General features: G+C 57.9%; 1 protein-coding gene across 1 annotated transcript in view; it reads right to left on the bottom strand.

Annotated features, from left to right (window-relative positions):
* Fbn3 (fibrillin 3) overlaps positions 1–13182 on the bottom strand; it is an 82179-nt gene that overhangs the window by 50246 nt on the left and 18751 nt on the right. Inside the window, exons 5-13 of the mRNA XM_087201774.1 lie at positions 11291–11320; positions 9326–9552; positions 9143–9225; positions 8206–8301; positions 6908–7105; positions 6708–6833; positions 6470–6595; positions 1530–1682; positions 231–389 (exon numbers count right to left, since the gene is read on the bottom strand). Coding sequence (XP_087057900.1) covers positions 231–389; positions 1530–1682; positions 6470–6595; positions 6708–6833; positions 6908–7105; positions 8206–8301; positions 9143–9225; positions 9326–9552; positions 11291–11320 — 1198 coding nt within the window. The remainder of the gene's footprint in view (positions 1–230; positions 390–1529; positions 1683–6469; positions 6596–6707; positions 6834–6907; positions 7106–8205; positions 8302–9142; positions 9226–9325; positions 9553–11290; positions 11321–13182) is intronic.

Here is a 13182-nt window from a genome sequence, read left to right as displayed (position 1 = left end):
CTCCTGCTCTTGTGCGGAGTGTACTTTCACTTTTAATAAATCTCCTTCTAGCTACTCTTTCTGAGTATCCCGCTCATTCTTTGCTGGGCATACCAAAGACCCACCCCATAATATTACTGTCCAGGCCAGGATTCCTGCTCTAAGGCACTGACCCCTCCCTCTGTCCAGGTCCCGTCTCCCATCCTAGGCCCCTGTGATCTTGGCACCCTTCTTCCAAGTCCCAGGCTCACCCATATTGGCGTTAACAGGGCCTGGGCGGGGGACCCTGTGTTGTGCAGGCCCCAGGGCAGGACCCCTGCTGTTGGACCAGAAGCCCGGGAAGCCAGGGAAAGGCCCCACGTGGGAAGGTAGCAGCAGCAAACCCTGGACACACAGCCGCTGGAATTCACCTGCAAAGGAAAAGAGTTTGACCAAGTTTGAATATTTAGGAAAAGTGCTCTTTATGATAGGTCGTGAGACTAAGACCATGGCAAAAGTTATAACCACTGTACTAAAGTTCCCTGATGATCAGACTCAGAAAATTTTGGAAAGAGAAGAAGTGTGGCTAATGTCATGGCTCCGACCCTTATCTTGAAGAAATGAGGAGGGTGATACTGGCAACTGCTGCTGGGAAAACTGTCCATGTTTGCTCTTCTTTGAGAATGAAGCCATCATTTAAGGCCCTTCATGTAGGCAGAGACAAAGAAAAATCTGGCATCGGCCTAGAGATATATTGCAAACTGCCTTTAAAACAAGATTTATTTCATCAGTGGAGAAATAGTGATGGTGTTTTCCTTTTTCAGTTTTCTGTTGGAAAGAATTTTATGTTGTTTGAAACATATTTTGAATAACTTAACCTGATTCATGGGCTCAATTAATGTTTCTTTCTTTCATTCTTGTTGTCCCTCTTTTTAAAGAACTGCTTGCCTTATTTATTTTTAGGGTGATTTTTTTTCTCTTTTCTAAAGATCTGTGCAATACATTTTGAGGTGAAACTTAGTGGATTTTTTCTTTTTTTTTTTTTTTGGTACCGGGGATCGAACTCAGGTCTTTGCGCTTGCATAGCAAGTGGCAAAACCAGGCTAAATTCCCGGCCCATTAGTGGATTTTTTCTAATTAATTACAGCATTTAATTGACTCTTACCCAGATTGGTTTGTTGAATATTTGCTAAAGACTAGTTCTTTAAGCTATGACATATGATAAATCCCAAATGGTAGTTCCTTATGGTTTACTTAGCTTTTGTATTTATATTTTTCAGAGGACAAAAATACTACTGTAAACTGTAAACAGTCAACACAAACTATTGTATGCAAATCTGTGACTGTTGGCAATGTCATCTCGGAGGAGCAGATGAATAAAGTTTATTTACTATATAAAAAAGAAAGAGCCGGGGATTTAGCTCAGTGGTTCTGGCGCCTGCCTCGCAAGCGCAAGGTTCCGAGTTCGATCCCCGGTACCAAAAAAAAAAAGAAAAAAAGAAAAAGGGTTTGAGGCCAGGCCCTTGGTCCTGTCCAGGGCCCCCAACCTGTGAGCCCTAGCTGTTACTCACCAGACCCCCTGGAAGGACAGAGCTCCTGGGCCGAGCCGGCCATCCAGCATCTCCCTTTGTCACAGCAACACTGCCTGTGAGAGTAGTGGCCAGCAAGGTCCGCAGCACAGCGACCTCCAATTAGTACAGAGAAGCAGGTGCCAACTCGGAGGTCTGCAGCAGGGCCAAAGGTGGGGCTGTCAGCACGGGGTACGACCAGGGGCAGCATCGGTTGCTAGATCTGGATTCGAACCCCAGCAGCTGGGTGTGGTTTCACCCACCTGTGATCCCAGCACTCAGGAGGCCGAGACAGGAAGATTACAAGTTCAACCCCAGGCTGGGTAATTGAGTGAGTTAGCGTGTAGCTCAGTGTGAAAAGAAAAATACAGCTACACCCACACTGCCTGTACAACGGGTCTCCTTACCTACCTGTGCCTCAGTTTCCCCATCATTAAAATGAAGATACTCCAGGCACCCACCCTACCTCAGAAAAGTGTCATCCAGGTGGCAAAGCTGGCACATGGCTGATCTTCGCTTACTGTTAGCTCTTACTCTCAAGCTTTCCAAATTATCACAGGGGGCTAGACTTGGGCTTTTTCCAGACCAGCATTCCAACATCTGAAGTTGGCACTGGTAGTGAGCTCCCTGCCAACACAGGCACCTAACCACACCAAGGATGACCCTCTGGTGGGCCTTGGATATTACAGGGCATCGAGAGACCATGAACCTGAAGAGGGTACCCCGAAAAGCATGCTGGTGGATTAATAGTCCTGGCCCCTGGGGAGGCTGAGGCAGAGCCTCCCCCCCCCGTGAGAACCACGGACACTTCTCCGCTTCCCACCAAGCCCTCGAGTCCCCAAGGCAATGCGTGGTGGTCAAATTTCTGACTTTGGCTCAAATAGTGTTTATTTGAGTCTGGGCCGGTGGCCTGCAGTTGAGAAATCCCTCCTGACAGCTGGGAGGGACCTGGCACCCACCCCTGCCCTGTCTCAAGCAAGGAAAATGTGCAAATGTTTCCACCTCCCCATCCTGCCTGTATGCCCAGGCCCCCAGGTGTGAGCGTGGGTGTGGAGTCCCTTCCCTCTGGGCACTGCAGGCCTGGGGAAGAGCTGGGCCGCCCAGGTGAGAAGGGGCCAGCCGACCGTTCAAGGTCACCCAGCTGTTAAATCTGGAGGGGGATGAGAAAGCAGATTCTCCACCCCAGGGGATCTGCCCAGCAGCTGTCTCTCCAGTAGAGAAGACATAATATATGAACTGTAATGAGCAAGACACTGTTGTTGCTTTAATGCGAACTGACCAGGGCACTGCTCAATGTCCTTGCCTCAACTTCCCTGGGGCCCTTACTGCCTCTGACTGCATGTTGAGTGCCTGCTATGTAACAGTCATCTACAGATCAATTCTCAAATCATGTCTTGCTTAATCCTGGTCAGAACTGCTATTATCCCCATTTTATGGTTGAGGAAACTGAGGTACAGAGCGCTTAGGTCAATCGCCAAGGTCACAGAGCCTGGGAGTGCCTCAGCTAGCAGTCAGAACTCAGACTAGAACCGAAGGCCTCATCTGGAGGCAACCAGACCCGGTTCAGGTACAGGCTTTGGTGTGGAGGAGCTGGGAGAGGCCCCAGCAGTAGTCTGAGTAAGTGCCCCTCCTCCAATGCCGGCCACAAAGGCAGCCAGAGCTGGAGACCTCCAAAGACAATATTCCTAACCCTGCCTAGTTGGGCACAGCCTGAGGGGCCCCAGGTGATGCTGGGAAACCAGCAAGCCGTCTCCCCTCTCCCTGACCAGGACCCTGCCCACCCCTCTACAGCATCCACATTTCCTGCCAGCTTGTTGGCCCCAGGCAACTCTGGGCCCTAGGACCAGCTCATCAAGACAGCACATGGGGGTCTCCCCTGCTGAATGTTGGGGATGGCAGGAGGGGGGAATAGGGGTGCAGTTGAGTCAGAGTGCCTCACCCTGGGTATGGGCCTGGGGAGCTGAGTGTGGGCATTTCTCTGTAGTGACTTATTGTGTTGACGCCCTTTCCTGAGCCTGAGTTTACCCAGCTTGAAAGTGGGGTAAAAGAGAAAGAGACTATACGGTGTTCTTGAGTCTTGGGGGATGGAAAACAGGATAGAGAGACAGTAGTGGGAGGCGGACTGAAGAGCAAAAGAGCATAAAGATGGATGATAGAGCATGGGAAAGGAGCACACGGTTGAAAGACAGAGGGACAAAGGGCAAGCCGAGAGATGAAAGCTAGAGGGTAAGAGGGCGGGCATAGAGATGAAAGGTAGAGGGTCAGAGGGGGACATAGAGAGGAAAGGTAGAGGGTCAGAGGGCGGGCATAGAGATGAAAGGTAGAGGGTCAGAGGGGGACACAGAGATGAAAGCTAGAGGGTCAGAGGGGGACATAGAGAGGAAAGGTAGAGGGTGGGGGGGGGACAGAGAGATGAAAGCTAGAGGGTCAGGCGGGGACACAGAGATGAAGTCTAGAGGGTCGGGGGGGGCATAGAGATGAAAGGTAGAGGGTCAGACAGGGACAGAGATGAAGGCTAGAGGCTCAGGGGGAGGGCATAGAGATGAAAGGTCGAGGGTCAGAGGGGGACATAGAGATGAAAGCTAGAGGGTCAGAGGGGGAGCATAGAGATGAAAGCTAGAGGGTCAGAGGGGGGGACACAGAGATGAAAGGTAGAAGTTCAGAGAGGGGGCATAGAGATGAAAGGTAGAGGGTAAGACGGGGGACAGAGATGAAGGCTAGAGGCTCAGAGGGGGGGCATAGAGACGAAAGGTCGAGGGTCAGAGGGGGACATAGAGATGAGAGCTAGAGGGTCAGATGGGGACACAGAGATGAAGGATAGTGGGTCAGAGGGGGGGCATAGAGATGAAAGGAAAAGGGTCAGGGTGGTCATAGAGATGAAAGCTAAAGGGTCAGAGGGGGACATAGAGATGAAAGCTAGAGGGTCAGAAAGGAACAGAGATGAAAGCTAGAGGGTCAGAGGGGGACATAGAGATGAGAGCTAGAGGGTCAGAGGGGGGACACAGAGATGAAAGGTAGAAGTTCAGAGAGGGCATAGAGATGAAAGGTAGAGGGTAAGACGGGGGACAGAGATGAAGGCTAGAGGCTGGGGGGGGCATAGAGACGAAAGGTCGAGGGTCAGAGGGGGACATAGAGATGAGAGCTAGAGGGTCAGAGGGGGGAGCATAGAGATGAAAGGTAGAGGGTCAGAGGGGGACGTAGAGATGAAAGCTAGAGGGTCAGAGGGGGACACAGAGATGAAAGGTCGAGGGTCAGAGGGGGACATAGAGATGAGAGCTAGAGGGTCAGAGGGGGAGCATAGAGATGAAAGGTAGAGGTTCAGAGAGGGGGCATAGAGATGAAAGGTAGAGGGTAAGACGGGGGACAGAGATGAAGGCTAGAGGCTCAGAGGCGGGGGCATAGAGACGAAAGGTCGAGGGTCAGAGGGGGACATAGAGATGAGAGCTAGAGGGTCAGATGGGGACACAGAGATGAAGGATAGTGGGTCAGAGGGGGGGGCATAGAGATGAAACCTAAAAGGTCAGAGGGCGGGCATAGAGATGAAAGCTAGAGGGTCAGAGGGGGAGCATAGAGATGAAAGGTAGAGGGTCAGAGGGGGACATAGAGATGAAAGGAAGAGAGTCGGGGGGACATAGAGATGAAAGCTAGAGGGTCAGAGCGGGACATAGAGATAAAAGGTAGACGGTCAGAGGGAGGGGGCATAGAGATGAAAGCTAGAAGGTCACAGGGTGGGCGTCGAGACGAAAGGTAGAGGGTCAGAGGGGGACGTAGAGATGAAAGCTAGAGGGTCAGAAGGGAACATAGAGATGAAAGCTAGAGGGTCAGAGGGGGACATAGAGATGAGAGCTAGAGGGTCAGAGGGGGGACACAGAGATGAAAGGTAGAAGTTCAGAGAGGGGGCATAGAGATGAAAGGTAGAGGGTAAGACGGGGGACAGATGAAGGCTAGAGGCTCGGGGGGGGGCATAGAGACGAAAGGTCGAGGTCAGAGGGGGACATAGAGATGAGAGCTAGAGGGTCAGAGGGGGAGCATAGAGATGAAAGCTAGAGGGTCAGAGGGGGACATAGAGATGAAAGGTAGAGGGTCAGAGGGGGACATAGAGATGAAAGGTAGAGGGTCAGAGGGGGACATATGAGAGGTAGAGGGTCAGAGGGGGACACGGAGATGAAGGCTAGAAGGTCAGAGGGGGACATAAAGATGAAAGGTAGAGGGTCAGGAAGGGACATAGAGATGAAAGCTAGAGGGGGGGGCATAGAGATGAAAGGTAGAGGGTCAGACGCGGATATAGAGATAAAAGCTAGAAGGTCAGAAAGAGCCATAGGGATGAACGCTAGAGGTTCAGAGGGGGGCATAGAGATGAAAGCTAGAAGGTCAGAGGGCGGGCATAGGGTTGAAAGCTAGAGGGTCAGAGGGGGAAATAAAGATGAAAGCTAGAGGGTCAGAGGGCGCGCATAGAGATGAAAGCTAGAGGGTCAGAGGGGGACATAGAGATGAAAGCTAGAGGGTCAGAGCGGGCTTTGAGTTGAAAGTCACAATCAGAGGGGGGCAAAGAGATGGAGGCTACAGGGTTAGAAGTAGGACACAGACATAAATAGTCAAAGTAGGGCAGAGATCTAGGCTGAAGAATCAGGGGTGGAGGTGGCACAATGATCCAGAAAGGTTGTCTGAGGGGGAGAGGGCTGTGGCACGGGAGTGGGCTGTGGAGCGCAGAGGCCAAGACAGGAGAGGGGAGTGCTCAAGGACACAGAGATATGGAGTGGGAGGGGCCTCAGCCTGGGGTCCGTGTCTACACAGAGGCTTACAGTGGAAAGCCAGATTGCCAGAAAGGCAGAAAGGCGTAGAGAGTGGAGGGCTAGAGTGGCCAAGGACCAGTACGACAGGACAGACAGGGATGGCTGCACACGGGGCCTGGCTGTTCCCCACCCTGTCCGCGCCCACCTCACCCAGGCAGTGGGTGCCATCCAGGCTGCTGGCAAAGCCTCGGGGACAGGTACACATGTAGCTCCCGACTGTGTTGGTGCAGGTGCCCCCAAAGCAGAGGCTGGGGACGCTGAGACACTCGTCCAGATCTGCAGAGGCAGAGGTGGTCAGAGACAGGCCCCTCTCCAGCCCAACCCCTCTGCCTCCCTGCAGGGAAGCCTGGGTGCCCAGGGCAAGAGGAGGTCCCAGGCCCTCCTCCACCTTCACACTTGGTACCGCTGTCACTGAGCCGGTGCCCAGCCGGGCAGCGGCACTCAAAGGAGCCCACAGTGTTGATGCAGCTGCCCCCCCAACACAGGCCTCGGATGGTCTGGCACTCATCCACGTCTGCAGAGACAAAGTTCAGGGAGTGAGAGGGGCGTTAGAAGGAGGAACCAAGGCTTCTGAGGCCCATGACTGACCTTGGCAAGACCCCATGTGGACACTAGGGATGAAGCCACGGCGGCAGGGGTGTAGCTGTGGAGGGCACAGCTCGCATGGGAGGCCCCAGGCACGTCCCATGGTGGCACAGCAGAGCGCTTTGGTGCACACGAGGCCGGTCAGGTGGTGCTGGCACCCCTTGGGGCCCACTTGGCTAAAGCAGGGCCCCGTGCGGTAGTCTGTGGGACAGAGACAGCTAGCTTCAGACTCGGCGCCGCTGCATCAACACTCCAGGCTTTTTCCCTGACCATGAGCTTTATTCATGCTGTTCCCCTTCCTAGATAGAATGCCTTTCTTCCCTTCCCTATCAAATGAACTCTTATTCACTCCTCAAAACCCCTTTCCTTTAAAGCATTCCCTAACTAACCCCCCAAAGCGCAGCTAGGGTCTCTATGCCCACAAAGCTCAGCCTATGTCTGGACTGACCCCCCCCAGCAGGGACCTGGGTCCCTGGGTCTCATTTGTGAGCACACACCTGGCTCTGCCGAATCTCCCAGGTTTTGCAGGGGCCTACCATCTGCCCAAGAGCTCTAGGCTCGCAATACCACATCCGGGAAGTCCAGGGCCCAGGCCAAGGTGGCCCCATTGGTTCCCTGGACGTGACTCCCTGTTTCCATCCAGCAAATGTTTCCAATAACTGGCTCTCGCTGCACCAGAGCGGGCACAGCCACGCCCACCCCAGGCCCTCGATTGGGGGGGGGCAGCGCCCCCAGAGCCGCCCTGCCCCCACCACCCTCTCGGCTTTGCTCTCCTCGGGCTTCCACGGGCTCCCTTCCCCACCCCACCCCAACGTGCCCTGACACCGTTATGTCACCGGCTCACTCCAAGTGACTCCGCCCACTCAATCCCGGGATGATGACGGCCTGAAGAGCCGGGGTTCAATAAAAGGGAGCTTGTCCATCTCGGGCTGTGAGACTCAGCCCAGGGCCCTTCCTCCAGGAAGCCCGCCCCGACTGCTTTCCCTGGACTGCTTTCCCTGGAGCTCGCGGCTTCCGCAGCCTTCCTGCCCCCACCCTACTGCAGCATCGAACACCCGGGTCCCGGTTTTGTTTCCGGATCGCTTCTTCCCGGCCCTCGGACTGCAGGCTTTTTCCCAGCAGGCTCCAACATGGGGCCTCGCTCAGGGCCAGGAGTGACAGATGTTTTGGAGAGCGGATGAGCAGACGAAAGAAATGTCCTCAGGCTGCCCCGGCGGCAGGAAAGAGGGCGGCTGGACCCTCTGGGCCAGGCCACATCTCATCCCTCCCTGCCCCGGCCCCGTCCCCGTCCCCGTCCGAACCTCTCTCGCACTGAGGCCCCAGGAAGCCGTACACACAGGCGCAGCGGTTGGGCCCGACGCAGCGGCCCCGGTTGTGGCAGCCGCGGTCACAGACGGCTGTGGAGGAACAGCGGCGGGTGACCAGGGGTCCCGCAGCAGCGGCAGGAACGGTGGCTGGGGCGAGTCATTCCACCTAGGGGTCGCGCGGGGACTGGCAGTGCGCGGGGGCCCGTCGGCCTCGGGTCACCAGGGGGGATGCGGGGCGGTGGGCGGGTGGCTGCAGAGGCCACCCTCGGCGACATGGGGCGGCCCGGGTACTCGCGCCGCCCACACACGGTGTCCGTTCGGCCCCTCCGGCACAGACAGGTCTCCCCTCTGCAGCTGCCCCCCCCACACCACGGACCGGGAGGGGCGCACAGGAAGCAGCACCGTGCCTGCGACAGCCCCGCTCGGGGTGCTCTGCGGGCTGGGCATGGAGGTGGACATGTGCACCCCCAGCTCTGAGCACACACCCACGCGCGCGCACACACACACACACATGCACACTCGCGCGCAGTCGGGTCAGGGCGCTCCCCAAGTCCCCGGCTCTGGGTTCTGCTCCCGCGGTGGAGAGAAGCTTTGGGACCAGAGTACTGAGTGCAGGCCAGAGACGGGAGGGTCGGGGTCCTAGATGCAGGGTCAGGGCCTCTCCTAGGATTGGACTCCGATTCCAGAGCCAAAATGAAACCAGAAGCCGGCAGCGGGGAGATAGAGATAGAAAGCCGCGGAGGGCCCGGGACCCGGGAGCTTCGGGGCAAAGGAAGCTGGCGCGTGGCACGGTCTGGGAGCCCGCCCGAGGCTGAGGCAGGGTGAAATCCACTTGTGAACAGGGAGGCCCGGGCTGGCTGGCAGGTGGCAGCGGGGACCCCTGCCCAGCACCCGCTGTCTACACCCCACTTCCTGAAGGCGCCACACTCACGCACAACACACTGGTTCCCGCCGGGCAGCGTCCTCCAGCCGGGGCAGCAGTAGGCATGGAAGCGAGAGCCACACACGTTCGGCCTTCGAAGGAAGCAAGATGTGACCGGTGAGCCCGGGCCTGGCCGGATGTCCCCTGGACTGTCCCCAACCCCGGGATGTCCCCTCCCCCGGCACCACACACCCGTGCAGGACGCCGAGGATCCCGGGGCCGCCTCGCCTCTGAACGTGTCCAGCACCCGCAGGCCCCACAGCCCCGTCCCAGTGGCCCTGGCCCCCCGCCACGCAGGACAGGGCCACCCAAGCCAGCAGGAGCTGAGCCGGGGGCCCCTGGGCCATGCTGCGTGCTCCAGGCCCTCTCCTTCGCAACTCGGACTCGGACTCTCCCGGGTCAGTACGTCTCCCTGGAGACTGCGGAGAAGCAGAGGCAGCCTCGGTGCCCCCGGGCCAAGGATCCGCGCACTACAGGGAGCCGAGGGGAGGGGCTGGGACGGTGAGACAGGGGACACTTCCTGCCTGGCGTGGGAGGGGAGAGCAGCCAGGGCGGGCTTCCTGGAGGAGGCCTGGAGCCTCCCGGCCAGAAGGGTCCTGCGGCAGCGGGTGCACTCCAAGAGCAGAGGCAGTAGAGTGTGGGGCGGGAGGGCCAGGTGTCGCAAGAGTGAGCTCAGCTGGGCCCTGAGCTTCCACTCAGACGGCAAGGGCGGCGAGGGCCCTGGAGAAGCTTCAAGTGGGAGGCACAGAAAGGGCCGTGGGGACCCCAGAAGCAGCGGGCGGGGGAGGGGGGCAGCTGGGCAATCCGCTGTCCACTTCTCACAGAGGAGGGCTCCGGTGTCCACCTCACGGATGGGCAAGCCGAGGCCATCGCACCATCAGCAGGGGCTGAACAGGAGCCAGGAGCAGAGCGGAGGGAGGGAGGGGATGGGAGAGGCCGCCCTCCGCCTCCAGGCCGGGCCGAGCGGGAAGGGGGATGGGGCCGGGATCGCCCCCGCTGGGGGAGGTGGGCAGCCGCAGGACTGGGAAAGGAGGCGGGAAACTCGGTGGCGGGGAGAAGCCGCCGAGATGGCCGGCTGGGCCCCTCCTGGTCCACGCTCCACTTTCGGGGGGAGAGGATGTTGGCCCGGGTGGGAACCGGGCTGTGCGAGCGTGGGCACCCCCTCTTTGGGCCGCGGGGTGAGGTGAAGGTCAACCAGGTGGTCCCCAACTTCTGCCAACCCCAGGGCGGCAGCGGGCGCCCCTTCTCGCTCCAAGTGGCCCGGGCTGCCCCGCGCTCAGGACGCCTCCTCCAGGCCCCACGCCCCCCCCTCCCGCTCGGGCCGGCCTGGGCTGACAGTAGGGGCCTGGGGTCTCTAACCGGGTGGTCCCAACCCCCTCCGCTCTCCGCCTCCCCGGCCGGCCCCGGGGTGCGCGGAATGAATGAGCCGGGCAGGCCGCGCTGCACGGAGGGCGGAGCAGCGCGGAGCCCGGGGCAGGGGGGAGGAGGGGGAGGGCCGTCCGCGGGGTCCACAGGCTGCACCTCCACCCTGCAGGGCCCAGGACGCTGGAGCCCAGGCCACCACCGCGGCCGGCTCCGCCTTCACCTTGGGGGTCAGGGCTCCGGGCCCGCGCCGCTCAGGGTCCGAGCGCAAAGGGGCTTGGGGAGGGGAGGGGAGGGGGCCAGGCCCGGGGCTGCGGCTGCAAACAAAGGAATCCCCTCCCTCCGCTCCCCCGCGCCCTCCTCCGGGTCCCGCGCGCTCCCGGGCCGCGCTCTCCCTACCTGCGGGGCCCGCGCACGTGGGCCACACAGCGCCCGCGGTCGAGCGGGGTCCACACTGCGGGACGGCCCTGGGGGCCCTGGGCGGGAAGGCGGGGCGCGAGGCCGACCCCACTGCCTGCACGCCCAGCCGGGAGTGGGCGCTGGAGGAGTTCGGGGGAGGAGGGAGCCTTCGCACCTCGCAGTAGGGGGGCTCCGGGGCGGGGCGGGCGCGGGGCTCGGGGGCTGCAGGGGGGCTGCGCGGGGCACGGTTTGGGAGAGCAGTCGGGTCGGAGGTGGGAAGACAGGCAGGGCGGGGAGGGGCCGGGCCTACCTGGGCGCCTCTCCACCCCCGACTTGCTCCTAAGCCGCCTCCCCTGGCGCGGAGCGGAGAACTCCGAGGTGAAGCCGAGAACTCACCTGACAGCTGCGCTCTGGATCCCAACGCCCCTACAAAATGCGGGTGAAGCATTGGGCCCAGAAAGATGCCGTGCGTGGGGAGAAAGAGGGTCCGCAAAGCTTCCATCCGAGTCTCAACACGGAGTCAAGGATTGGGAAGATGGACAATGAACTCTCTACACGACCCCCCCCCCCCCCCCCGTCTCCACCTATCCCCGGGGCCAGACTTCTGCTAGCAGCTCCTCCTCGGGAATTTACTCTCTCAGCAAAAGCTTCATTTCCCCACCAGTTTCCCACCTGTGTGAATAGTCAGCACCACCCTGGGGCCTAGCACAGCTGTTGGTTGGGCCTGAAGCTATTACTCCATCCAGCAAACTCCTTAGTAGCTGGCAGAACCCAGCTCAAAAAGCCCTTCCCGATCCCAACATTGTTAGTTTGCCCTAATAAATTCCCAACGGCGATTGTGCTGAACGTGCCTTCATCGGAAGACTTCTAGAACGTACAATGGTTGGAGTCAGTATCTGTTGAGTGTTTACAGCTTGTGAAATTTGATGTTAAGAGTTCCATATCCATGATCTCATTTAATCACCAGAAAATCCTGTGAGGGAGTTTGTTTGTTTTGCCGTACTGGGCCTTGAACTCAGGACCTTTGCACTGAGCTACATCCCTAGCCCTTTTAATTTTTTTTTTTTTTAATTTTGAGACTTGCTAAGTTACTAAGTTGCCTAGGCTGGGCTAGAACTTGCTACCCTCCTGCCTCAGCCTCCCAGAGTGCTGGGATCACAGGTGGATACCTGTGCATACCACCACCATGCCCAGCTGGGAAATGTTCCTAAAAATCCCCACTTTGGCAAGGCACAGTGACACACGCCTATAATTTCAGCTACTCTGGAGGCTGAGGCAGGAGAATGGCCAGCCTGAGCAATTTAGTGAGACCCTGTCTCAATTTTTTTTTTCTTTAAATTTTTTTTTAAAGGGCTGGGGATGTAGCTCAGTGGGAGAACACCTGGAATTCAATCCCCCAGGCGTGGTGGTGCATCCCTGTCATCCCAGCACTGGGGAGGCTGAGGCAGGAGGATTGCCATGAATTTGAGGTCAGCCTGGGCTACACAGTGAATTAAGGCCAGCCTGGGCTACACAGTGAATTAAGGCCAGCCTAGACTACATAGGAAAGCCTGTCTCAAAAAAACAAAAGAAAAAAAAAAAGATTGAAATCTTCCAGGCCAAGGGATCAGGGTTCCCCGTGGCTCATGAAAAGTGGAGAACCCCATGACCAAGGGAATACAGGGGGAGGGGACAGCATCTGTGGGGGAGGTGGGAGGGCCAGGTGAGGCTCCAAGTCTCCCTCCTGTCCACAGTAGTAAGTTGCCCAGGCTGGACTCGAAATTGACATCCTCCTGCCTCAGCATCTACGATTGCTGGGATTACAGGTGTGGGCCACAGTGCCTGGCCTGAGTGGCTCTTCTCCTCAGTCACTGGTCCCCTCCACAAAGCTGCCCTGTCATCCATCACTGTCTCAGCCTGTCTTATCCTGGTCATCTCACTACCCCCGTGTGCCTGCCGTCACCTAACACTTTTTGGTTTTGTTTTGTTTTTTGGTACTGGGGATCGAACTTGGGTCCTTGCACTTGCAAGGCAGGTGGCAGAACCACTGAGTTAAATCCCTGGCCCATTGTTTTGTTTTTGGAGACAGGCTCTCATTATGTAGCCCATGCTGGCCTCAAACTCATGAAGATCCTCCTGCCTCAGCCTCCTGAGTGCTGGGGTGACAGCTGAGAGACACCTCGCTGGCCCACCTGGCACTTCCCCTTCCATACTCATTGTTCTTAATGCCTTCTGTCAGCCTGAGTCTGCCTCCCTCCTAACATGACACCAATCCCTGGTTTTTAAAGCAATTACAATGTCACCTGCTA

The sequence above is a fragment of the Heterocephalus glaber genome, unplaced genomic scaffold (genome assembly GCF_053883595.1).
Source record: "Heterocephalus glaber isolate CG9 unplaced genomic scaffold, H.glaber_assembly_v1.0 deba00001761, whole genome shotgun sequence".
Classification (NCBI taxonomy): domain Eukaryota; kingdom Metazoa; phylum Chordata; class Mammalia; order Rodentia; family Bathyergidae; genus Heterocephalus; species Heterocephalus glaber.
The sequence above is the reverse complement of the archived record's forward strand: the minus strand, read 5'-3'. Positions and strand labels throughout refer to the sequence as shown.